Source organism: Lolium rigidum, chromosome 4 (assembly GCF_022539505.1).
Source record: "Lolium rigidum isolate FL_2022 chromosome 4, APGP_CSIRO_Lrig_0.1, whole genome shotgun sequence".
Classification (NCBI taxonomy): domain Eukaryota; kingdom Viridiplantae; phylum Streptophyta; class Magnoliopsida; order Poales; family Poaceae; genus Lolium; species Lolium rigidum.
The window spans coordinates 89,049,838-89,077,077 of NC_061511.1; the positions used below are offsets into that span (position 1 = coordinate 89,049,838).

At 41.4% G+C, this 27,240-nt stretch overlaps 1 protein-coding gene across 1 annotated transcript; it reads right to left on the minus strand.

Annotated features, from left to right (window-relative positions):
* Positions 1 to 21,952: 21,952 nt before the first annotated feature.
* Positions 21,953 to 22,852, minus strand: LOC124649570 (heterodimeric geranylgeranyl pyrophosphate synthase large subunit 1, chloroplastic-like). The gene has a single exon (XM_047189175.1). The coding sequence runs from the start codon at positions 22,820 to 22,822 to the stop codon at positions 21,953 to 21,955; it is 870 nt and encodes a 289-aa protein (XP_047045131.1). The 5' UTR covers positions 22,823 to 22,852.
* Between the last annotated feature and the right edge of the window lie 4,388 nt (positions 22,853 to 27,240).

Sequence of the window (27,240 nt, forward strand, 5' to 3'; positions counted from 1 at the left end):
TGCTTAGTTTTATTTACTACTTTGTTTGCTGCACTAAATCAAAATACAAAAAATTAGTTGCTAGTTTTACTTTATTTGCTATCTTGTTTGCTATATCAAAAACACAAAAAAATTAGTTACTTGCATTTACTTTATCTAGTTTGCTTTATTTATCATTGCTAAAATGGCTACCGCTGAAAATACTAAGTTGTGTGACTTCACAACCACAAATAATAATGATTTCTTATGCACACCTATTGCTCCACCTGCTACTACAAGCAGAATTCTTTGAAATTAAACCTCGCTTTATCGAATCTTGTTATGCGAGAGCAATTTTCTCGGTGTTAGTTCCGATGATGCCGCTGCCCATCTCAATAATTTTGTTGAACTATGTGAAATGCAAAAGTATAAGGATGTAGATGGTGACATTATAAAATTAAAATTGTTCCCTTTCTCATTAAGAGGAAGAGCTAAAGATTGGTTGCTATCTCTCGCCTAAGAATAGTATTGATTCATGGACTAAATGCAAGGATGCTTTTATTGGTAGATATTATCCCCCTGCTAAAATTATATCTTTGAGGAGTAGCATAATGAATTTTAAACAATTAGATACTGAACATGTTGCTCAAGCTTGGGAAAGAATGAAATCTTTGGTTAAAAATTGCCCAACACATGGATCGACTACTTGGATGATCATCCAAACCTTCTATGCAGGACTAAATTTTTCTTCGCGGAATTTATTGGATTCAGCTGCTGGAGGTACCTTTATGTCCATCACTCTTGGTGAAGCAACAAAGCTTCTTGATAATATGATGATCAATTACTCTGAATGGCACACAGAAAGAGCTCCACAAGGTAAGAAGGTAAATTCCGTCGAAGAAACCTCTTCCTTGAGTGATAAGATTGATGCTATTATGTCTATGCTTGTGAATGATAGGACTAATATTGATCCTAATAATGTTCCGTTAGCTTCATTGGTTGCACAAGAAGAACATGTTGATGTAAACTTCATTAAAAATAATAATTTCAACAACAATGCTTACCTGAACAATTCTAGTAACAACTATAGGCCATATCCTTATAATAATGGCAACGGCTATGGTAATTCTTATGGGAATTCTTACAACAATAATAGGAATTCACCCCTGGACTTGAAGCCATGCTTAAAGAATTTATTAGTACACAAACCGCTTTTAACAAATCTGTTGAAGAAAAGCTTGGGAAAATTGATATACTTGCTTCTAAAGTCGATAGTCTTGCCGCCGATGTTGATCTTTTGAAATCGAAAGTTATGCCTAATGAGAATCATCATAATAAAATTGTTACTACAGCAAATGCCATCCAAGTTAGAATTAATGAGAATATAAGATTAATGGCCGAACTCAAGTGCTAGGTGGGATAGAGAAGAAAATGAAAAACTAGCTAAAGAGAAGAATGTAGCTAAAGTTTGGACTATTACCACCACTAGTAATGCTAATGCTACACATGTTGCTGCACCTCCTACTAATAATAATAAAAGAATTGGTGTTAGCAATGTTTCCACTTCTAATGCAAAGCGCGAGAAACTGCTCCGAAATTGCTAAAACCGCTGAAACCGCTCGTGATAAAGCCGCTGAAATTTTTTCCAACATTGGGGATGATGATCCCATTGCTTTAGATTATAATGGTTTGAATTTTGATGATTGCCACATCTCTGAAGTTATAAAGTTCTTGCAAAAACTTGCTAAAAGTCCTAATGCTAGTGCTATAAATTTGGCTTTCACGCAACATATTACAAATGCTCTCATAAAAGCTAGAGAAGAGAAACTAGAGCGCGAAGCCTCTATTCCTAGAAAGCTAGAGGATGGTTGGGAGCCCATCATTAAGATGAAGGTTAAAGATTTTGATTGTAATGCTTTATGTGATCTTGGTGCAAGTATTTCCGTTATGCCTAAGAAAATTTATAATATGCTTGACTTGCCACCGCCGAAAAATTGTTATTTGGATGTTAATCTTGCTGATCATTCTACAAAGAAACCTTTGGGGAAAGTTGATAATGTTCGCATTACCGTTAACAATAACCTTGTCCCCGTTGATTTTGTTGTCTTGGATATTGAATGCAATGCATCTTGTCCCATCATATTGGGAAGACCTTTTCTTCGAACCGTTGGTGCTACTATTGATATGAAGGAAGGTAATATAAAATATCAATTTCCTCTCAAGAAAGGTATGGAACACTTCCCTAGAAAGAGAATGAAGTTACCTTTTGATTCTATTATTAGAACAAATTATGATGTTGATGCTTCGTCTCTTGATAATACTTGATACACACTTTCGCGCCTAGCCGAAAGGCGTTAAAGAAAAGCGCTTATGGGAGACAACCCATGTTTTTACCTACAGTACTTTGTTTTTATTTTGTGTCTTGGAAGTTGTTTACTACTGTAGCAACCTCTCCTTATCTTAGTTTTGTGTTTTGTTGTGCCAAGTAAAGTCGTTGATAGAAAAGTTCATACTAGATTTGGATTACTGCGCAGTTTCAGATTTCTTTGCTGTCACGAATTCTGACCTGCCTCTCTGTAGGTAGCTCAGAAAAATATGCCAATTTACGTGAGTGATCCTCAGATATGTACGCAACTTTCATTCAATTTGGGCATTTTCATTTGAGCAAGTCTGGTGCCATTTTAAAATTCGTCAATACGAACTGTTCTGTTTTGACAGATTCTGCCTTTTATTTCGCATTGCCTCTTTTGCTATGTTGGATGAATTTCTTTGATCCATTAATGTCCAGTAGCTTTATGCAATGTCCAGAAGTGTTAAGAATGATTGTGTCACCTCCGAACATGTTAATTTTTATTGTGCACTAACCCTCTAATGAGTTGTTTCGAGTTTGGTGTGGAGGAAGTTTTCAAGGATCAAGAGAGGAGTATGATGCAACATGATCAAGGAGAGTGAAAGTTCTAAGCTTGGGGATGCCCCGGTGGTTCACCCCTGCATATATCAAGAAGACTCAAGCGTCTAAGCTTGGGGATGCCCAAGGCATCCCCTTCTTCATCGACAATATTATCAAGTTCCTCCCCCGAAACTATATTTTTATTCCATCACATCTTATGTGCTTTGCTTGGAGCGTCGGTTTGTTTTTGTTTTTTGTTTTGTTTGAATAAAATGGATCCTAGCATTCACTTTATGGGAGAGAGACACGCTCCGCTGTAGCATATGGACAAGTATGTCCTTAGTTTCTACTCATAGTATTCATGGCGAAGTTTCTTCTTCGTTAAATTGTTATATGGTTGGAATTGGAAAATGATACATGTAGTAATTGCTATAAATGTCTTGGGTAATGTGATACTTGGCAATTGTTGTGCTCATGTTTAAGCTCTTGCATCATATGCTTTGCACCCATTAATGAAGAAATACATAGAGCATGCTAAAATTTGGTTTGCATATTTGGTCTCTCTAAGGTCTAGATAATTTCTAGTATTGAGTTTTGAACAACAAGGAAGACGGTGTAGAGTCTTATAATGTTTACAATATGTCTTTTATGTGAGTTTTGCTGCACCGGTTCATCCTTGTGTTTGTTTCAAATAAGCCTTGCTAGCCTAAACCTTGTATCGAGAGGGAATACTTCTCATGCATCCAAAATACTTGAGCCAACCACTATGCCATTTGTGTCCACCATACCTACCTACTACATGGTATTTCTCCGCCATTCCAAAGTAAATTGCTTGAGTGCTACCTTTAAAATTCCATCATTCACCTTACAATATATAGCTCATGGGACAAATAGCTTAAAAACTATTGTGGTATTGAATATGTACTTATGCACTTTATCTCTTATTAAGTTGCTTGTTGTGCGATAACCATGTTTCTGGGGACGCCATCAACTATTCTTTGTTGAATTTCATGTGAGTTGCTATGCATGTTCGTCTTGTCTCGAAGTAAGAGCGATCTACCACCTTATGGTTAAGCATGCATATTGTTAGAGAAGAACATTGGGCCGCTAACTAAAGCCATGATCCATGGTGGAAGTTTCAGCTTTGGACATATATCCTCAATCTCATATGAGAAAATTATTAATTGTTGTTACATGCTTATGCATAAAAGAGGAGTCCATTATCTGTTGTCTATGTTGTCCCGGTATGGATGTCTAAGTTGAGAATAATCAATAGCGAGAAATCCAATGCGAGCTTTCTCCTTAGACCTTTGTCCAATGCGGCATAGAGGTACCCCATTGTGACACTTGGTTAAAACATGTGCATTGTGATGATCCGGTAGTCCAAGCTAATTAGGACAAGGTGCGGGCACTATTAGTATACTATGCATGAGGCTTGCAACTTGTAAGATATAATTTACATGATACATATGCTTTATTACTACCGTTGACAAAATTGTTTCATGTTTTCAAAATCAAAGCTCTAGCACAAATATAGCAATCGATGCTTTTCCTCTATGGAGGACCATTCTTTTACTTTTATGTTGAGTCAGTTCACCTATTTCTCTCCACCTCAAGAAGCAAACACTTGTGTGAACCGTGCATTGATTCCTGCATATTTGCATATTGCACTTATTATATTACTCTATGTTGACAATATCCATGAGATATACATGTTACAAGTTGAAAGCAACCGCTGAAACTTAATCTTCTTTTGTGTTGCTTCAATACCTTTACTTTGAATTATTGCTTTATGAGTTAACTCTTATGCAAGACTTATTGATGCTTGTCTTGAAGTGCTATTCATGAAAAGTCTTTGCTATATGATTCACTTGTTTACTCATGTCATATACATTGTTTTGATCGCTGCATTCACTACATATGCTTTACAAATAGTATGATCAAGGTTATGATGGCATGTCACTCCGTAAATTATCTTTGTTATCGTTTTTACCTCGCTCGGGACGAGCAGTAACTAAGCTTGGGGATGCTGATACGTCTCCAACGTATCGATAATTTCTTATGTTCCATGCCACATTATTGATGTTATCTACATGTTTTATGCACACTTTATGTCATATTCGTGCATTTTCTCGGAACTAACCTATTAACAAGATGCCGAAGTGCCGCTTGCCGTTTTCTCGCTGTTTTTGGTTTCGTAAATCCTAGTAACGAAATATTCTCGGAATTGGACGAAATCAACGCCCGTGGTCCTATTTTGCCACGAAGCTTCCAAGACCGAAGAGGAGACGAAGTGGGGCCACGAGGCGGCCAAACCCTAGGGCGGCGCGGCCCCCCTTGGCCGCGCCGACCCGTGGTGTGGGGCCCTCGTGCCGCCTCCCGACTTGCCCTTCCGCCTACTTAAAGCCTCCGTCGCGAAACCCCCAGCACCGAGAGCCACGATACGGAAAACCTACCGAGACGCCGCCGCCGCCAATCCCATCTCGGGGATTCAGAGATCGCCTCCGCACCCCGCCGGAGAGGGGATTCATCTCCCGGAGGACTCTACGCCGCCATGGTCGCCTCCGGAGTGATGTGTGAGTAGTCTACCCCTCGGACTATGGGTCCATAGCTGTAGCTAGATGGTTGTCTTCTCCCCATTGTGCTTCATTGTCGGATCTTGTGAGCTGCCTAACATGATCAAGATCATCTATCCGTAATTCTATATGTTGCGTTTGTTGGGATCCGATGAATAGAGAATACTTGTTATGTTGATTATCAAAGTTATGTCTATGTGTTGTTTATGATCTTGCATGCTCTCCGTTATTAGTAGATGCTCCGCCAAGTTGATGCTAGTAACTCCAAGAGGGAGTATTAATCCAACTGCGTCTATGACTAATAATCCGCCTCCGAAGTGATGCGTGAGTAGTTCATCCCTGGACTATGGGTCCATAGCAGTAGCTAGATGGTTGTCTTCTCCACCATGTGCTTCATGTATCGATCTTGTGAGCTGCCCTACATGATCAAGATCATCTTTATGTAATCCTCTATGTTTGGTTTGCTGGGATCCGATGAATATTGTGTACTATGTTAAGATTGATTATATATTCATATCATATGTTATTTTTGATCTTGCATGTTCTCCATTGCTAGTAAAAACTCTAGCCAATTAGATACTTGTGACTCCAAGAGGGGGTATTTATACTCGATAGTAGGTTCATGCCTCTAGTAATCTGGGAGAGTGAATTTATAACTTCTAAGCTAGGTTATAGATGTGATGTTGCTACTTGGGATAACCCAACAATGTTTTGTCCAAGAGTAATTCTATTGTTTACTTCACACACATTGCTTAATACGATAGTCTGTTGCTTACAACTTTATACTGGAAGGAGTGCGGACGCTGAACTGAAGGTGGATTATTAGTCATAGACGCAGTTGGATTATGGTCTATGTATTATGTTGTAATGGCCAATACCATATTATCATAGTAATCATCTTGTCATGTATGGTCGATATTTTGTCAATTGTCGAGCTGTAATTTGTTCACCCAACATGCTATTTCTTTATCGAGAGACACCTCTAGTGAACTGTAGACCCCGGTCCTATTTCCTTTACTGATAAATTCAACGGAAATCCTGTTCTGTTTACTTTCTGCAAACATCTCCTTCCATTCGATGCGTCTAATCCTTGTTCAGCAAACTGGTGAGATTGACAACCTCACTGTAAGTTGGGGCAAAGTACTTTGGTTGTGTTGTGTGCAGGTTCCACGTTGTTGCTGACGCCGGTAGTGCGCCCTGCCACTAGTCAGCCAGCAACACCTTCAGAAGTCACGCTTTTCTTCTACTGGTCGATTAAACATTGGTTTCGTACTGAGGGAAAATTTTCTGCTGTGCTCATCAAGCTTTATTTTTACGGCACCGTTGTCGGGGACCTGAAAAAAAGTTACACCACAGAGATTTCTAACTCCCACGTCAACTGCACTCCAGCAAATTGTTTTCTGGCGCCGTTGCCGGGGAGAAAGAGGATTTCTGCAAGGGGAGTCTCTCATCTCCAATCTTTTTACTTTGTTATAATTTGTTTAGTTCACTTCATTCTGTCTTGTTTGCTTTATTATATAAAAAAAAGAAAAAATTAGTTTACTTTTATAGTTGTCTTTATATCTAAAACACACAAAAAATTAGTTTCTTACATAGTTGTTATTTTGTTTCTAGTTCATTATGTTGATTCCTAAGTACGATCTGAAGGACCTATCTGTAGGTAGTGGTTCTATAATTGGGAAAGATAACATTGAAAAATTCTTCAATCATGTTAGTAAGCATAAAGATATTGAGGATAAATCCCTGGTAGAACTTGCTCCTGATTATGAAACTGCTACAACTTGTTTGGTTCAAATGCTGGAGGCCAAATTTGAGCTTTAATCCTTTATGAAACAAATGTTTTTTAAACTTCATGAAATCGAGGATGATGAAAAGAAAGATTTTATCCTAAAAACTTTGCTTAGAGAATTTAAATATGTGGTTATAGAAGCTAGGAAAGTTTTTGATCGGTTTGATAGGCTAGGCTCATGTGTACATATCTTTGGTACACTTGACCAAACCAAAAGTAGTAGAGAAGGTAGAATACCAATACCTTTTAAATTAGTAGCAATGCATAAAGCCTGAGAATTTTTTTTGATTGAATTGTTCCTGAAAATATATTTGATGAAAGTAGTGAACCGAAAAGTGCAGAGAAAGGGTCTTATAAGACTCATATTAATAAAATACAAATATTTTTTTAAAATACTTCTCGCATTGATCTTAATGCTTCTCCACTCGATAATACTTGATGCTCGCATTTTTACTACGCCTAGCTGAAATGCGTTAAAGAAAAGTGCTTATGGGAGACAACCCATATTTTATTTACAGTAATTTTTCTTTTTGTTGAGTCTTGGAAGTTATTACTACTGTAATGACTGCTCGTTATCATTTTTATTTCGTTTTTGTGCCAAAAATAGCCTCTAATGGGAGGAAAGTAATGTTTGGGGAAGTTGTTGTCCTGAAAACAGATTCTATGTTGTTACCATAAAAATTCGTATAAATAGCCAGCGAGTAATTTTGATCTCTCATTTTTTATTCATAATCCCCAGGTTATTATCTAAATTTCGTTAGTTGACCACTTTTCGAAATAAGAAATAGAGCATTTTCGAAAATTTCGATCTTTACCTGCTGTTCTGTTTTGACAGATTTCTGCACTATTTGCATTTGCCTCTTAAATATTTTTTTTGAGTTATTTTGATCAGAGAACTATTTGAAAGGTTGCTACAGTAGCTTATGCTTTAATATATGTTTGATATATGTTAGTACTGAACACAATTGGATTCGTTTATTTTGATTGTACTAATGATGCTAATGAAGAATTGTGCGAAATTTTTGTATGAAGGAAGTTTTCAAGTGTAGGGAGAGAAGAATGATGTGATGAGATGAAGAATGGACAAAAGAAGCTTGGGGATGCCCCTGCATCCCAAGACATATTCAAGAGGTACAAGCGTTAATGATTGGGGATGCCCAAGGCATCTCCTCTTCATCAACAAAGCAACAGGTCATCTCTCCATGCGCTATATTTTTATTGCTTCATACGCTATGTGTTGTTCTTGGAGCATCTTTATTTTTTGTTTTATTTTGTTTTGTTTTCTTTAGCATATGTTGGATTCCGGCACATTTGTTTTGCATAAAGACCCGCTCCTTTTTAATTGCATAGAACGCTTTAGTTTTTGCTGTTATTGTTCTACGAGTGTTCTAGTTTTCTGGTAATGCATTTAGCTCTTGTTCTTTAACTTGAATTTTGTTCAGAGATCATTAGTATTATTTATTTATGTATGATTATCTCTCTGGTCCATATTATATTTCATCTCTGAGAGTTATTTCAAATAAGTTGATTGGTGTTGGATACGAGTAAAATATTTCATGACTATAGTGATGCAAATGGAAGCTTGTCTAGACTGTGGCATAGACTTTGGCATGTCATGTTGGATATTATTCTTGTCATATGCTTAGTATTTATTGTTTTAGCATGACTTGTTTCAAATGGATGAGAGTGCATAATGTGTCATTGATAGAATCATGTGTTGTTTCTATCATAAAAGCATAGTATTGTGGTATTCTCCTTTGGTGCTTTATTGGGTTGACTTGACGCATGCTGATACCATGTTATGACTATAACCAGTCAACTAAAGCCTCTATGATCATTTAGTTTTTGATTTGTAATATCACTTTATGCTTTGATTGATAATGTTTTGTTGCTATGCATGATTATGACCATTTTTGCTCTCTTATTTGGTCGCTTTCAGTCTTTTTGCTAGCCTTCACATGTACTGAGTATGAGCTCTACTCGTGCATCCAACCACCAAAAACCAAAGTTTCCAATTGTGTCCACCATATCTACCTACATGTGATATTTCACCAGCACTCCAAAGTAAATTGCTTATGTGCTACCTTTAAACCTTCAAAAATAATCACCTGTTGTGTGTAAATTATAGCTCATGGGAAAGTAGTCTAAAAACTATTATGGTAGGTATTGTGTCCTATGCATTTTTAGTTCTTATAAGTTGCTTGTTGTGTGATAACCATGCTATCATGGGGAACACCAGCAACATGCTTTTGTTGAATATCATGTGAATTACTATGCATGCTCATCTTGTTTGAAGTAAGGGAGATTTACCATGAGTTGCAAAGATTTGAGTATGCATATTGTTAGAGAGGAACATTGGGCCGCCAACTGATACGTCTCCGACGTATCGATAATTTCTTATGTTCTATGCCATATTATTGATGATACCTACATGTTTTATGCACACTTTATGTCATATTCGTGCATTTTCTGGAACTAACCTATTAACAAGATGCCGAAGTGCCGGTTCACGTTTTCTGCTGTTTTTGGTTTCAGAAATCCTAGTAACGAAATATTCTCGGAATCGGACGAAATCAAGACCCAGGTTCCTATTTTCACCGGAAGCATCCAGAACACCCGGGAAGGACCAGAGGGGGGGCACTGGGCCCCCAGATGATAGGGTGGCGCGGCCTGGGCCCTGGCCGCGCCAGCCTATGGTGTGGCCACCCCTTCGACCCTCCTGCGCCGCCTCTTCGCCTATATAAAGCCTCCGTCGCGAAACCCCTGATGCGAAGAACCACGATACGGAAAACCTTCCAGAGCCGCCGCCATCGCGAAGCCAAGATGCGGGGACAGGAGTCTCTGTTCCGGCACCCTGCCGGAGCGGGGAAGTGCCCCGGAAGGCTTCTCCATCGACACCGCTGCCATCTCCACCGCCATCTTCATCACCGCTGCTGCTCCCATGAGGAGGAGTAGTTCTCCATCGAGGCTCGGGGCTGTACCGGTAGCTATGTGGTTCATCTCTCTCCTATGTACTTCAATACAATAATCTCATGAGCTGCTTTACATGATTGAGATTCATATGATGATGCTTGTAATCTAGATGTCATTATGCTAGTCAAGTGAGTTTTACTTATGTGATCTCCGGAGACTCCTTGTCCCACGTGTGTAAAGGTGACGGTGTGTGCACCGTGTGGGTCTCTTAGGCTATATTTCACAGAATACTTATTCACTTGTTGAATGGCATAGTGAGGTGCTTATTTATATCTCTTTATGATTGCAATGTGTTTGTATCACAATTTATCTATGTGCTACTCTAGCAATGTTATTAAAGTAGTTTTATTCCTCCTGCACGTGTGCAAAGGTGACAGATGTGTGCACCGTGTTAGTACTTGGTTTATGCTATGATCATGATCTCTTGTAGATTGCGAAGTTAACTATTGCTATGATAATATTGATGTGATCTATTCCTCCTACATATGCATGAAGGTGACGGTGTGCATGCTATGCTAGTACTTGGTTTAGTCTTTTGATCTATCTTACACTAAAGGTTACTAAAATATGAGCATTATTGTGGAGCTTGTTAACTCCGGCATTGAGGGTTCGTGTAATCCTACGCAATGTGTTCATCATCCAACAAAAGTGTAGAGTATGCATTTATCTATTCTGTTATGTGATCAATGTTGAGAGTGTCCACTAGTGAAAGTCTAATCCCTAGGCCTTGTTCCTAAATACTGCTATCGCTGCTTGTTTACTATTTTACTGCGTTACTACTGCTGCGTTACTACTGCTTGTTTCCTGTCTGGGCAAAGCACTTTTCCGGTGCCGTTGCTACTACTTATTCATACCACCTGTATTTCACTATCTCTTCGCCGAACTAGTGCACCTATTAGGTGTGTTGGGGACACAAGAGACTTCTTGCTTTGTGGTTGCGGGGTTGCATGAGAGGGATATCTTTGACCTCTTCCTCCACGAGATCGATAAACCTTGGGTGATCCACTTAAGGGAAACTTGCTGCTGTTCTACAAACCTCTGCTCTTGGAGGCCCAACACTGTCTACAGGAAAGGAGGGGGAACGTAGACATCAAGCTATTTTATGGCGCCGTTGCCGGGGAGGAAAGGTAAAAGGCACTCATACTCCGGTTCCGAGTAACGATACTTTTACGGCGCCATTGTGTTTGTGCTCGAAGCTATTTCCTTTAGATCCTGCAATTGCATCTTTTTGTTTCTTGTTTACACTAGTTTGGCATAATGGACAACAATGAGCTTCTTATTCTATTTCACTGATTTAAAACATGGATTGTTTGATGCGAAAATTAAAAAACCTATGGAATCTTATTTGCATGCTTGGTAGTAATATTAGTATGAACGCTTTGAACACCATTGTTGATAATAATATAGAAAGTTCTAAGCTTGGGGAAGCTTGTTTTCATGATATCTTTAGTCCCCCAAGCATTGAGGAGAAAATTTTCTTTGATGATACTTTGCCTCCTATTTATGATGATTATAATAGTGGTATTTTGGTACAACCTACTATGGAGAGTAAATTTTATTGTGATTATACTATGCCTCCTACACTTGATGAGAATAATAATGATAGCTACTTTGTTGAATTTGCTCCCACTACAACTAATAAAATTGATTATGCCTATGTGGAGAGTAATAATTTTATGCATGAGACTCATGATAAGAATGCTTTATGTGATAGTTATATTGTTGAGTTTGCTCATGATGCTACTGAAAGTTATTATGAGAGAGGAAAATATGGTTGTAGAAATTTTCATGTTACTAAAATGCCTCTCTATGTGCTGAAATTTTTGAAGCCACACTTGTTTTATCTTCCTATGCTTGTTACTTTGCTCTTCATGAACTTGTTTATTTACAAGACTCCTATGCATAGGAAGCATGTTAGGCTTAAATGTGTTTTTAATTTGCCTCTTGATGCTCTCTTTTGCTTCAAATACTATTTCTTGCGAGTGCATCATAAAAACTGCTGAGCCCATCTTAATGGCTATAAAGAAAGAACTTCTTGGGAGATAACCCATGTGTTATTTTGCTACAGTACTTTGTTTTATATTTGTGTCTTGGAAGTTGTTTACTACTGTAGCAACCTCTCCTTATCTTAGTTTTGAGTTTTGTTGTGCCAAGTAAAGTCTTTGATAGTAAAGTAAGTACTAGATTTGGATTACTTGCGCAGTTCCAGATTTCTTTGCTGTCACGAATCTGGGTCTACCTCCCTGTAGGTAGCTCAGAAAATTAAGCCAATTTACGAGCATGATCCTCAGATATGTACGCAACTTTCATTCAATTTGAGAATTTTCGTTTGAGCAAGTCTGGTGGCCTAATAAAATCCATCTTTACGGACTGTTCTGTTTTGACAGATTCTGTCTTTTATTTCGCATTGCCTCTTTTGCTAGGTTGGATGAATTTCTTTGATCCATTAATGTCCAGTAGCTTTATGCAATGTCCAGAAGTGTTAAGAATGATTGTGTCACCTCTGAACATGTTAATTTTTATTGTGCACTAACCCTCTAATGAGTTGTTTCGAGTTTGGTGTGGAGGAAGTTTTCAAGGGTCAAGAGAGGAGGATGATATACTATGATCAAGAAGAGTGAAAGCTCTAAGCTTGGGGATGCCCCGGTGGTTCACCCCTGCATATTTTAAGAGGACTCAAGCGTCTAAGCTTGGGGATGCCCAAGGCATCCCCTTCTTCATCGACAACATTATCGGGTTCCTCCCACGAAACTATATTTTTATTCCGTCACATCTTATGTACTTTGCTTGGAGCGTCGATTTGTTTTTGTTTTTTGTTTTGTTTGAATAAAATGGATCCTAGCATTCACTTTATGGGAGAGAGACACGCTCCGCTGTAGCATATGGACAAATATGTCCTTAGGCTCTACTCATAGTATTCATGGCGAAGTTTCTTCTTCGTTAAATTGTTATATGGTTGGAATTGGAAAATGCTACATGTAGTAACTCTAAAATGTCTTGGATAATTTGATACTTGGCAATTGTTGTGCTCATGTTTAAGCTCTTGCATCATATACTTTGCACCCATTAATGAAGAAATACTTAGATCTTGCTAATTTGGTTTGCATATTTGGTTTCTCTAGAGTCTAGATAACATCTAGTATTGAGTTTTGAACAACAAGGAAGACGGTATGGAGTCTTATAATGTTTACCATATGTCTTTTATGTGAGTTTTGCTGTACCGTTCATCCTTGTGTTTGTTCAAATAACCTTGCTAGCCTAAACCTTGTATCGAGAGGGAATACTTCTCATGCATCCAAAATACTTGAGCCAACCACTATGCCATTTGTGTCCACCATACCTACCTACTACATGGTATTTATCCGCCATTCCAAAGTAAATTGCTTGAGTGCTACCTTTAAAATTCCATCATTCACCTTTGCAATATATAGCTCATGGGACAAATAGCTTAAAAACCATTGTGGTATTGAATATGTACTTATGCACTTTATCTCTTATTAAGTTGCTTGTTGTGCGATAACCTTGTTTACGAGGACGCCATCAACTATTCTTTGTTGAATATCATGTGAGTTGCTATGCATGTCCGTCTTGTCCGAAGCAAGAGATCTACCACCTTTATGGTTGGAGCATGCATATTGTTAGAGAAGAACTTTGGGCCGCTAACTAAAGCCATGATTTATGGTGGAAGTTTCGGTTTGGACATATATCCTCAATCTCATATGAGAATAATAATTGTTGCCACATGCTTATGCATTAAAGAGGAGTCCATTATCCGTTGTCCATGTTGTCCCGGTATGGATGTCTAAGTTGAGAATAATCAAAAGCGAGAAATCCAAAATGCGAGCTTTCTCCTTAGACCTTTGTACAGGCGGCATGGAGGTACCCCATTGTGACACTTGGTCAAAACATGTGCATTGCAAATATCCGGTAGTCCAAGCTAATTAGGACAAGGTGCGGGCACTATTAGTATACTATGCATGAGACTTGCAACTTGTAAGATATAACTTTCATAACTCATATGCTTTATTACTACCGTTGACAAAATTGTTTCATGTTTTCAAAATAAAAGCTCTAGCACAAATATAGCAATCGATGCTTTCCTCTTTGAAGGACCATTCTTTTTACTTTTATGTTGAGTCAGTTCACCTATCTCTCTCCACCTCAAGAAGCAAACACTTGTGTGAACTGTGCATTGATTCCTACATACTTGCATATTGTACTTGTTATATTACTCTATGTTGACAATTATCCATGAGATATACATGTTACAAGTTGAAAGCAACCGCTGAAACTTAATCTTCCTTTGTGTTGTTTCAATGCCTTTACTTTGATTTATTGCTTTATGAGTTAACTCTTATGCAAGACTTATTGATGCTTGTCTTGAAGTACTATTCATGAAAAGTCTTTGCTTTATGATTCACTCGTTTACTCATGTCATTACCATTGTTTTGATCGCTGCATTCACTACATATGTTTACAAATAGTATGATCAAGGTTATGATGGCATATCACTTCGAAATTATCTTTGTTATCGTTTTACCTGCTCGGGACGAGCGAAACTAAGCTTGGGGATGCTTGATACGTCTCCGACGTATCGATAATTTCTTATGTTCTATGCCATATTATTGATGATACCTACATGTTTTATGCACACTTTATGTCATATTCGTGCATTTTACGGAACTAACCTATTAACAAGATGCCGAAGTGCCGGTTCCTGTTTTATGCTTGTTTTTGGTTTCGAAATCCTAGTAACGAAATATTCTCGGAATCGGACGAAATCAAGACCCGGGTTCCTATTTTCACCGGAAGCATCCGGAACACCCGGGAAGGACCGGAGGGGGGAGCACGGGCCCCCGGATGATAGGGTGGCGCGGCTCGGGCCCTGGCCGCGCCGGCCTATGGTGTGGCCACCCCTTCGACCCTCTGCGCCGCCTCTTCGCCTATATAAAGCCTCCGTCGCGAAACCCACGATGCGAAGAACCACGATACGGAAAACCTTCCGGAGCCGCCGCCATCGCGAAGCCAAGATGCGGGGGACAGGAGTCTCTGTTCCGGCACCCTGCCGGAGCGGGGAAGTGCCCCGGAAGGCTTCTCCATCGACACCGCTGCCATCTCCACCGCCATCTTCATCACCGCTGCTTGCTCCCATGAGGAGGGAGTAGTTCTCCATCGAGGCTCGGGGCTGTACCGGTAGCTATGTGGTTCATCTCTCTCCTATGTACTTCAATACAATAATCTCATGAGCTGCTTTACATGATTGAGATTCATATGATGATGCTTGTAATCTAGATGTCATTATGCTAGTCAAGTGAGTTTTACTTATGTGATCTCAGGAGACTCCTTGTCCCACGTGTGTAAAGGTGACGGTGTGTGCACCGTGTGGGTCTCTTAGGCTATATTTCACAGAATACTTATTCACTTGTTGAATGGCATAGTGAGGTGCTTATTTATATCTCTTTATGATTGCAATGTGTTTGTATCACAATTTATCTATGTGCTACTCTAGCAATGTTATTAAAGTAGTTTTATTCCTCCTGCACGTGTGCAAAGGTGACGATGTGTGCACGTGTTAGTACTTGGTTTATGCTATGATCATGATCTCTTGTAGATTGCGAAGTTAACTATTGCTATGATAATATTGATGTGATCTATTCCTCCTACATATGCATGAAGGTGACGAGTGTGCATGCTATGCTAGTACTTGGTTTAGTCTTTTGATCTATCTTACACTAAAGGTTACTAAAATATGAGCATTATTGTGGAGCTTGTTAACTCCGGCATTGAGGGTTCGTGTAATCCTACGCAATGTGTTCATCATCCAACAAAAGTGTAGAGTATGCATTTATCTATTCTGTTATGTGATCAATGTTGAGAGTGTCCACTAGTGAAAGTCTAATCCCTAGGCCTTGTTCCTAAATACTGCTATCGCTGCTTGTTTCTTGTTTCTTTGCGTTACTACTGTCTGCGTTACTACTTGCTTGTTTCTTGTCCTGGGCAAAGCACTTTTCTGGTGCCGTTGCTACTACTTATTCATACCACACTGTATTTCACTATCTCTTCGCCGAACTAGTGCACCTATTAGGTGTGTTGGGGACACAAGAGACTTCTTGCTTTGTGGTTGCGGGGTTGCATGAGAGGGATATCTTTGACCTCTTCCTCCCTGAGATCGATAAACCTTGGGTGATCCACTTAAGGGAAACTTGCTGCTGTTCTACAAACCTCTGCTCTTGGAGGCCCAACACTGTCTACAGGAAAGGAGGGGGAACGTAGACATCACCAACTAAAGCCATGTTCACATGGTGGAAGTTTCAGCTGGGCAAAAGTCCAAATATCTGTTGTCCTTGCTTTCCCGGTATGGATGTCCAAAAAAGTTGAGATTCATCAAAATTAAGAAATCAAATGAGATCCATCTCCTAAGGAACTTTCTACAGGAGGCAAGGAGGTACCCATTTGTGACACTTGGTTAAAACATATGTATGCGATGAAAATCCATGGAAGTCCAAGCTAATTAGGACAAGGTGTGAGCACTATTGGTATATTATGCATGAGGCACGCAAATTTATAGGAAGTAATTATGAATATGTCATACTATTTATCACTACCGTTGACATAAGTAGCACCTCACAAAATAAATATTTTCAACACTCTTATCGCTTTCTAAACAAAAAGCTCTAGCACATGGGTAATCTCTGCTTCCCTCTGCGAAGGGTATTTCTTTTACTATTATGTTGAGTCTTCATCTTCTGCTATATGCACCGATTAAGAGAGCATAGTTTTCATTCTTAGTGCAATGTGCATAGTCCCAAAGTTATTATTGATTGATTCATGATTATGCTATGCTTGCTCTTAAATTATCTGTATATAGTCACCCTCTGAACTTTGAAGGTGTCCTTGCATTTATGTTTTGGTATTCGATAAGGACATACTGAGTACCACTTTATTATGTTTACTCTATGATCATAAACACACAGTTGCTTTCAATACACTATTATTCATGATCCTTTGTTTGAGTTACTCTTCATGTTATAACATAGTTGCTAAATTCAATTGAATCATATCTATCATGCCTATGTTAGAGTACTTAGATCCCAGCTCACAATGCTTTACATGTTTGATCAAGATTGCGTTGGCTTCATGTCACCTCAAAAATTATTTTGTTATCACTTACCTACTCGAGGACGAGCAGGAGTTAAGCTTGGGGATGCTGATATGTCTCAAACGCATCTATAATTTTTGATGCTCCATGCTTGTTTTACACCAATTCATATGTGTTTTGTATACACTTCGTTGCACTTTTACATGATTTCCGGCACTAACCTATTAACAAGATGCCACAGTGCCAGTTACCTTTTTCTGTTGTTTTTGTATTTCAGAAAACTTGAACATAAAATATTCTTGGAATTGGACGAAACAAAAGCCGAAGTCAATATTTTACCGAAACGAAGACGAAGTCCAGAGGGGGGACAAAGAGGCGCACCAGGGCGCCCACACCACCCCTAGGCGCGGGCCAGGGTAGGAGTGGGGCCCACAAGCGCCCCACCGACCTGAACCCTCCGCCTATTTATACATCTTCTCGGGAAAACCCTGGATACCTTAGCCAAAATCCACGAAAAGTTCCGTCGCGGCCGCCATCGCCGAACCCATCTTGGGGGTTCTGAAGCTCTTCCCGGCACCCTGCCGGAGGGGGAAATCATCACCGGAGGCATCTACATCGCCATGCCCGCCTCCGAAGAGTGATGCGTGAGTAGTTCATCCCTGGACTATGGGTCCATAGCAGTAGCTAGATGGTTGTCTTCTCCACCATGTGCTTCATGTATCGATCTTGTAAGCTGCCCTACATGATCAAGATCATCTTTATGTAATCCTCTATGTTTTATTTGTTGGGATCCGATGAATATTGTGTACTATGTTAAGATTGATTATATATTCATGTCATATGTTATTTGTGATCTTGCATGCTCTCCGTTGCTAGTAGAAACTCTGGCCAAGTGGATACTTGTGACTCCAAGAGGGGATATTTATGCTCGATAGTAGATTCATGCCTCTAGTAATCTGGGAGAGTGACTTTATAACTTCTAAGGTTGTAGATGTGTTGTTGCTACTAGGAATAACCCAACAATATTTTATCCAAGGGTAATTCTACTGTTTACTTTACACACATTGCTTAATGTGATAGTTTGTTGCTTGCAACTTTATACTGGAAGGCGTGCGGACGCTAACCTGAAGGTGGATTATTAGTCATAGACGCAGTTGGATTACGGTCTATGTATTATGTTGTAATTTTCAATACCAAATTATCATAGTAATCATCTTGTCATGTATGGTCGATATTCTGTCAATTGACGAGCTGTAATTTGTTCACCCAAATTGCTATTTCTTTATGGAGAGACACCTCTAGTGAATTGTGGACCCCGGTCCTATTTTCTTTACTGATAAATTCAACTGCAATCATGTTCTGTTTATTTTCTGCCAACATCTCCTTCCATTCGATACGTCTAATCCTTTGTGTTCAGCAAACCGGTGAGATTGACAACCTCACTGTAAGTTGGGGCAAAGTACTTTGGTTGTGTTGTGTGAAGGTTCCACGTTGTTGCTGACGCCAGTACTGCGCCCTGCCACTAGTTAGCCAGCAACACCTTCAGAATTCACGCCTTTCTCCTACTGGTCGATTAAACCTTGGTTTCGTACTGAGGGAAAACTTGCTGCTGTGCTCATCACACCTTACTCTTTGGGTTCCCCAACAGCGTGTCTGCATACGTCGAGTACACGCCATCAAGCTTGTTTTCTGGCGCCGTTGATGGGGACCTGAAGAAAAGTTACACCACAGATATTTCTAACTCCCACGTCAACTGCACGCCAGCATGGAGGCGGTGGAGTCGATGGAGATGGCTCTGAGGGTCAATCCCCGTCCCGACAGGACTCCAGAATAGGAACTTCTGACCCTCGAAACTTGTCTGGACGATGGCGTTGGCGACGGAAGTTTTCGTGGACGGAGGCGGGATGTTTTAGGTTTTTCGTGTCGGATGCAATTTATAGGCGGAAGGGCGTGATCGGTGGGCGCCAGGTGGGCCCACACCACCCCTAGGCGCGCGCCAAGGCCAGGTCGCGCCCAAGGGTTGTCTGGCCGGCTCCTGGCCCCCCTCCATCTCTCCTCTGGACTCCGTCTTCGTTTCGGTAAAATAGCAACTTTGGCTTTTGTTTCGTCCAATTTCGAGAATATTTCCTGTATAACTTTTTTGAAATACAAAACAATAAAAAACAGGGAACTGGCACGGTGGCATCTTGTTAATAGGTTAGTGCCGAAAAACACATAAAAGTGACACGAAGTGTAGACAAAACATATAGAAATTGGTGTAAAACAAGCATGAAGCATAAAAAATTATAGATACGTTTGCAACGTATCAACATCCCCAAGCTTAACTCCTGCTCGTTGTCGAGTAGGTAAGTGATAACAAAGATAATTTTTTGAGGTGACATGAGGCTAACAAAATCTTGATCAAGTTATTGTAAAAGAATTGTGAGCTGGGATCAAAGTACTCTAAACATAGGCATGACAGATATAATTCAATAGAACTTAGTAACTATGTTATAACATGAGAAGTAACTCAAACAAAATATCATGAATAATAATGCACTGAAAGCAACTGTTTGTTTATGGGCATAACGAAAACATAGCAAATTGGTATTCATCTTGTTCTTTACGAATCCAACGAGCCGAAGAACACCTAAATAGGAGCTCGTATGAAGAAATAGCGCCCAAATTACTGTAGAGTCCATGATACTTAACGACTAGTGGTACGATCCTCCATGACCATACCGGATACCCATACCACCATCCGTCGGGGCCCTTTCGTCAAACTGAACAACATTTGTGTAGGCCCGAAGGCCATGTCTAGTGAGGGGGTTACCCAGAACGCAAAACCGACCTCAAGGAGGCTATAAAAGGAGAGGAGAACCCAACTACCATCAACAATGTCATCACATATTGACACAACAAAGCCCTGCCACCGTGCCACCGCCATAGATATCCACCAACACCTCCATCACACCATTGAACGAAGAAAAGAAGAAGGCTAGGGACAAGGAGGCCTTGGCATCAACGCCATCACCATCTCCGCGTTCATCACTGATCCCTCCATCCATCGCGTTGTAATCCAAAACTTGATTATGGATCTTATACGTGTATCTTATTCATCCATCCATGTTCATTCATTTGATGTCTTGTGCCACTTTACTTGAGTAGTTCATTTAGGGATATGGATGAACCCTAGTATCAATATGAAATGAAATAAATATCTATGTTGTTTAGTTTCTATATGTGGAAGTGGTGGTTGTCTTCGATGATGTTGTATGTTGTGAATCATGCAATATTTTGCATGAGGTACTTCGAAGGGAATCATTGTTAAGCGTGGTTGGAAGTACGTGGGTGTACAAGTGACATCAATCCACCGCCTCTTTCAATCATGTATTAACGAGGGGGAAGAGGTTGAAGATCCTATGCCATAGCCACGGGGAGACCCTTAAGTATTGGAGCCACGCGACATGCGGGGAGATAAGTTAGTGGTTATGAGGGGTGTGGAATAATGCTTCTCAGATCACATTTATCTAGTCATCGCCTCACTTCACCATAGGTAGTAATGAACATACTGAATCCTAGTCATGATTTAGCTATGCAAGTGGTGATTCCGGACTCCTCAATAACATCTTTATCTTGATTTTAGTTTACTTTCAATTTTAATTTACTTTTAGCATTTACTTTACTTTATCTTATTTTATTATTATTATCCTTATATGTAACTTGCTCAAACTATCTTGTTGGTTACGGTAGTTCTGTAGCAACCTATAGAATATGTTATTTCTTTAGTAGGGTGTGAACTTGACTGCATTGACAACACAGTCACAGGGTTGTGTAGTGTCCATTCTGCAAAAGTCCCATGGGATCAATCTTTTAATAAATGCTTGCTGATGTTAAGTGTTGCAACCATGTGGTCGTGCAGAAAACACGGTCATCACCGCCCGATAACTAAATATTGGGAGGTAGCTTGTATCCTTAGTGTTCCTGATAGACTTGGAGGTGAAGCCATGGTCCACGACGGTGATCGGGCGGAAGCGGGGAATATGGAGACAAAGGCGAGCTGCTCGGGATGATTCCTCACAAGGGGGGGGGGGGGGGTGCTAAGAGACGGTGTGGATGCGTTGATTCTCCGGTCTCGGGGCAAACGACACAGTGGAGCTCACACCGGCAACAACGTGGGGGAGAGGAAGTCGATGGGGCGTCGGTGCTTGGAGAGAAAGTAGATTGAGAGCCGATAGATAACAGAATTAGGAGAGAGCCATACATGTGGGTCTAGTGGACTCAAAATGACTATTTACCCTTATAATGAATAATATAATTCTGGACACTTCCTAAAATTGTCAACAATAGTAAAAATTATATATTTTTTAAGCTGAATTGCTAATTCCAAGGCGTCTAAGATTTAATTAATAAATCAAAGTCGATTCTTTAGCCATTGGATTTGCCTTGTGATTCGTGCTAATATATTACGGTGGAAGTGCAACTCACAGAATTGTTCACCTAGTACAAAATATTTTGTTCCGTTCATCTGGTACAAAAAAATAATTTGTTCAAGATGTAAAAATGTTCATCTACCACAACTGTTTTGTTCACGAGGATAAAATGTTCAGTGTCATAAATATTATAACACGATTTAATATTTGTCGACTGACCTCCATGCGCCTATGTTTAAACCCGAATTGTGAGTATCAGTTCTGCCTGTACGCAATGAAGTGCGCGAGGTGGCGCAGCGGCTCTGTGCGGGCACGATCGAACCGGTCTAGCTCTGCCTCGGCGCTCGCCACAAGCTCGGCGGCGTAGGCGCGCGCCCCGTCCACGCCCATCAGCTTCGGGTACGTCGTCTTGTCGGTCGCCAGGTCCTTCCCGGCCGTCTTCCCCAGTTGCTCGGACGTTTGCGTCACGTCCAGCACGTCGTCTACGACCTGGAACAGCAGCCCGACGTAACGCGCGTACCGCCGGATGCTCTCGATATCTTCTTCGCAAGCTCCGCCGACGATGGCTCCGCACACCGCCGCGGCCTCCAGGAGCCGTGCCGTCTTGTGTATGTGAATGTACTCCAGCGTGGCCAGGCCGACGTCCGCGCCTTCGCTGGCGAGGTCCACGACCTGCCCCGCCGCGAGCCCACCCGTGCCCACGGCTTTGGCGAGCTCCGCCACGGCGCGGAGCGCGCGGTCGGCCGGCACGCCGTGCTCCGCGCAGCCCCGGGCGATGTGCTCGAACGAGAGGGACAGGAGCGCGTCTCCCGCGAGGAGCGCGGTGCTGACGCCGAAGGCGACGTGGTTCGTCGGGCAGCCGCGCCGGAGGTCGTCATCGTCCATGCACGGGAGGTCGTCGTGGATGAGCGACATGGTGTGGACCATCTCGACGGCGCAGGCCACCGGCGTGGCGGCGGCCTCGTCGCCGCCCACCATCTCGCAGGCAGCGATCGCGAGCATGGGGCGCACGCGCTTGCCGCCCGCGAGGAGCGAGTAGCGCATGGACTCGCTGAGGCGCTCGGGCTGTACGAGCGGCAGAGCGCGGTCGAGCGCGTCGTTCACGGTCACGGCCTTGCACGCCATGTACCGGTCGAAGCTGAAAACATCCTCGCCTTGTGACCCGGTGGGGGTGGTGATGGGGGTGTTGCTCGTTGGAGTCGCCACAGCGCACCGTACGCCGGTGGTGGAATGCCTAGCATTGAGTGAAGCTTTTCTTGGAGAAGTATGGACCTTGAGACTAGGCGACGGGGTGGCATGGTGGACGAGAAAGGGTGCGACCTTGGCCATTGTTGCGAGCAGAGAGCGTATGGTCTTCTTCTCTTTTGGCAGAAGAGAGGGTAGGGTTGTTCTAGGGCAGAGGACACACTCGTGGCCGTCGTGGATGTGGGTATAAATAGGGAAAGATATACAGTAGTATCCTCTTAGGGATGTTCCTACACATTCTTTTTTGGCATGCCGATGGAAGAAGATGTTGATCAGCCGTCGCACGCACAGATTTCTACACATGGGGCTGACCGGCCGAGATCAAATTGAGTTTTATTGCAACAAGGTGATTGGCATACTGGCTTTGTGAGACGGAGACCGGGACTACGGGGGGATCTTCCGAGAGATGGATACCTTGTTTCTTCCTCACTGCATGATTTGTACTATTGTTTCTCATTATTATTTTACAATTTGCAGTAATTTATTAGGTGTCGTTTACATAATCCCAACGAAGATGCCCTGGAGAGGGAGCCATCATATTCCCTTGGGAGCAGTTCTGGAACTATATGTGATTGAAATTTGCCGGTTTTGTTTCCTTTCGGAGCCTGGATACCGGGAATCTGATTTGTGAATCATGTGGCCTCTAAGCAGCAGGAGTATATAGTTACTCCATTTGTCTATCGATGAGTACAAAGCCACTGTGTCAAATTGCAGATACCAGGGTAGCAAATCAAACTTGACAATTGCATAGCATTAATTCTTGCTAGTTTCAGCAAATGACTGCTTTGCATGGCATATTGAATCTTCCTTTTTTTTTCTCTCTGGTTATCTCCTTTTTTTCTCTTTATCTCTCGCGAGCTGGATGTAGTTTGATTTTAGGGCGAATTATTGGCAGAAAAAGGGAGGGAAGAAACTCGAAAAAAAAAGGAGAATGAGATGGCGCAATATTTTCGTTGGTATACTCAGCAAGCGCCATTTCCGTTTTCATTAAGATGTTGCTACCTATAACCTCCATTAGAGCTTCTTCTTCCAGCCTCCACAGTACATGTCTCTTTTTGTGGTTGGGAAGATGCCGTCAAGAGGGGAAAGTGGAGGTTAGCTGTTGAGCTCAACGCCATTCCGGTGGTAAACCATGATATTAGCCGTAGGCTCTTCATCACATGAGTCTTACTGGTGATGATCATCTTTTCTTAACACATGGGCCGGGCTGGCCAGCATACCGTGTTACAGTTACAGTAAGACCATTTGCGTCCAGCAAGACAATGACAAAGCACATGTTTCAGTGAAGGATACACGAGTCTTGGCGGCGGCACACGTGGGCGATTGGACATGTCAGCCACCTAACTTTTTAGATGCAAATATTTTAGACCTTTGCTACTTTGCGTCTGTTCGGCATATGTTTCACAGGATGAGATTGTCCAGGAAATACTGGATAAAGTGATGAATCGATCTTATGAGGATAATTCTGTTCCGCGGATGAATCAGATTTTTCTTAGTCATCAAGATTGCATGTGCGAGACAATAAAGGTGAAAGGTACTCGAGAGGCAAGGTCGTCTACCAAAGTACCAATTAGGTTTAAGTGCCAGCTGACTTATGTATTAGCTGGATTTTTTTAATCAATTTTTTACATGGTTTTGTATCATCCACGCATGATTATTGTTTGTGATGGAATAATCTAAACATGACTGCACAATGAAACATGAAACATGATTATAACATGACTTTCATACTTAAACAACACACGCAAAAACAAGGCTAGCACTATCCCTAACCCAACAATGATTGAAAGACAACCATTGTTCATAATCCAACAACAGTCAAAGACATAATTATCACACTTGGACAACACATGGCGAGACAATGATCAAGACAATGGTAGCTCTGTTCATAATTTGACAAGGGGGGCCACTCCTTGTTATAATCCTACAACGCCAGAACAACAATTCAAACTACTAAACAATGATCAGTGACATAAAACATTACTGACGACGTGGTACTCGAGTAGGCCCACAAAGCCCAAAGGGGGAACAGTCGGCCAAGGGCAGCCCGGCTCAAGGACTCGGACGATCGGCGGAAGCCGCACCCATCATCACCTTGGAGTGAAAGGCAGGTCAAAATCTCCATGATTATTCTTGGGTTTTTTCGTTTATCTCTAGCAGATGTAAACCGAATTGGCGCATGTAACTGTGTCACAGGTAGAAAAAGGGGCTTTAGTCCCGGTTCGCAACTGCCATTAGTCGCGGTTGCGCAACCGGGACTAATGAAGCGCGACTAAAGGCCCCCCTTTAGTCGCGGTTGCTTACGAACCGCGACTAAAGGCACGTCCACGTGGCCGCCAGCAATCCGTCGGGGCTGAGGACCTTTAGTCGCGGTTCTCCTGGCCAACCGCGACTAAAGGCCTCCGCAGGTTTAGGGTTTTAGCCCCCCCCCCCCCTAAATCTGGTTTCTTTTTAGTTTGTAATTGTTTTATTTCTTTTATATTTTATTTTGTGTTTTATTTTAATTTTGAAGAAGTTTCAGTACACATATTCTATGGTACTATATACATGCATATGAATGTACAATTTCAAACAAATTTGAAATTAGAACCAAGAAAATTCAAGAGGAATATACAATATATATTCAATATCGGATGACCATATACAATTTTGAACAAGTTTCCATACATAATTTACTTCATCCACAGTTATATGTCCTCGTAATAGTGTTCTCCTTTAGGATGGAGGACTTCCCTCATGAACCATCATGCTAGTTCCTCTTGAAGTGGTCGGAAGCGAGCTTCTGGACTAAGCGTCTTCGGAGGTTATTCCTCTTGACGTTGTTATCAGACGGCTGCCGCTCAGTGGTGTATCTCCGGATCATCTCACAAACATAGTATCCACATAGATTGGTCCCCGATGGCTGAATATCCGCAGTCACTGCCCTTTTAAATTCTAGCTCTTTTTTGAATTCACCAACATTTTCATCTGCGAACCATCTCCAAACCCTACGAGGCAAAGAAAATTAAATGAACAAGAGAGTTATTAGTTACTTGATATTAGGAAATGAACGAAATAGGCCGATCGATATAGAGCGCAAATGAATGAAAATAATTACTTTTGCATCATTCTTCTCATGTCGACCCAAAGCTTTGGATCCATATTCAGAGAGTCGATGACGAGAACTGAGGAGGTGTGAAATTGAATTACTAGCAGAATCCAGTGGAACCTGCGGACACGATACATGCACAGTCATGCATAACTCATCGATTAGCCACATACCATGCATGACGTAACATTCTTCGTAACATGCATCACGTCGATTGCAGAGCGGACACCTAGGACTTTCCAATATTCTAGCTCCCAAAATATAGATTTCTTCTTCCACATGAGTGCGTGCCCGTCAGCTCCCTGCGGAACTAATTGTCCGCCAGGACCCTTTCCAAAGATGACTTTCAAATCCTTGACCATATCAAATACCTCCGCACCAGTACGTTCTGCAGGCTTCGGCCGGTGATCTGCCTTGCCGTTGAAATGCTTGCCTTTCTTTCTTACATTATGATATCGGTGAAGAAATCGACGATGCACCAGGTACACGTTCTTCTTACAATTTGGCAAATACACACTTTCAGTCTCATGTAAGCAGTGCGTGCATGCATTGTATCCCTTATTTGTCTGTCCCGATAGGTTACTAAGAGCAGGTCAATCGTTGATGGTTACGAAAAGCAACGCTCGTAGGTCAAATTCATCTTCTTTGTGCTCATCCCTCACACGTACACCAGGTCTGCCCCACAACTGTAAAAGTTCATCAACTAATGGTCTTAGGTACACATCGATGTCGTTGCCGGGTTGCTTCGGACCTTGGATGAGCACTGGCATCATAATGAACTTTCGCTTCATGCACAACCAAGGAGGAAGGTTGTAGATGCATAGAGTCACGGGCCAGGTGCTATGGCTGGAGCTCTGCTCGCCAAAAGGATTCGTGCCATCTGTACTTAGACCAAATCTTATGTTCCTTGCGTCAGCTGCAAAATCTTTAAACTCTCTGTCGATCTTTCTTCATTGCGTTCCATCTGCGGGGTGTCTCAACTCCCCGTCCGACTTACGGTCCTCTTTGTGCCATCGCAACAACTTGCATGCTCTTTGTTCCTGAACAGACGTTTCAACCGTGGTATTATAGGAGCATACCACATCACCTTGGCGGGAACCCTCTTCCTAGGTTTCTCGCCCTCAACAGTGTCATCGTCACCAGGGTCATCACCTCTGATCTTATAACGCAATGCAGTGCATACCGGGCATTCATTCAAATTCTCGTATTC

Bases quoted from the DNA above. Each gene is read 5' to 3' on its own strand.
- LOC124649570 (XM_047189175.1), bottom strand. From the start codon at position 22,822: ATGGCGTGCAAGGCCGTGACCGTGAACGACGCGCTCGACCGCGCTCTG.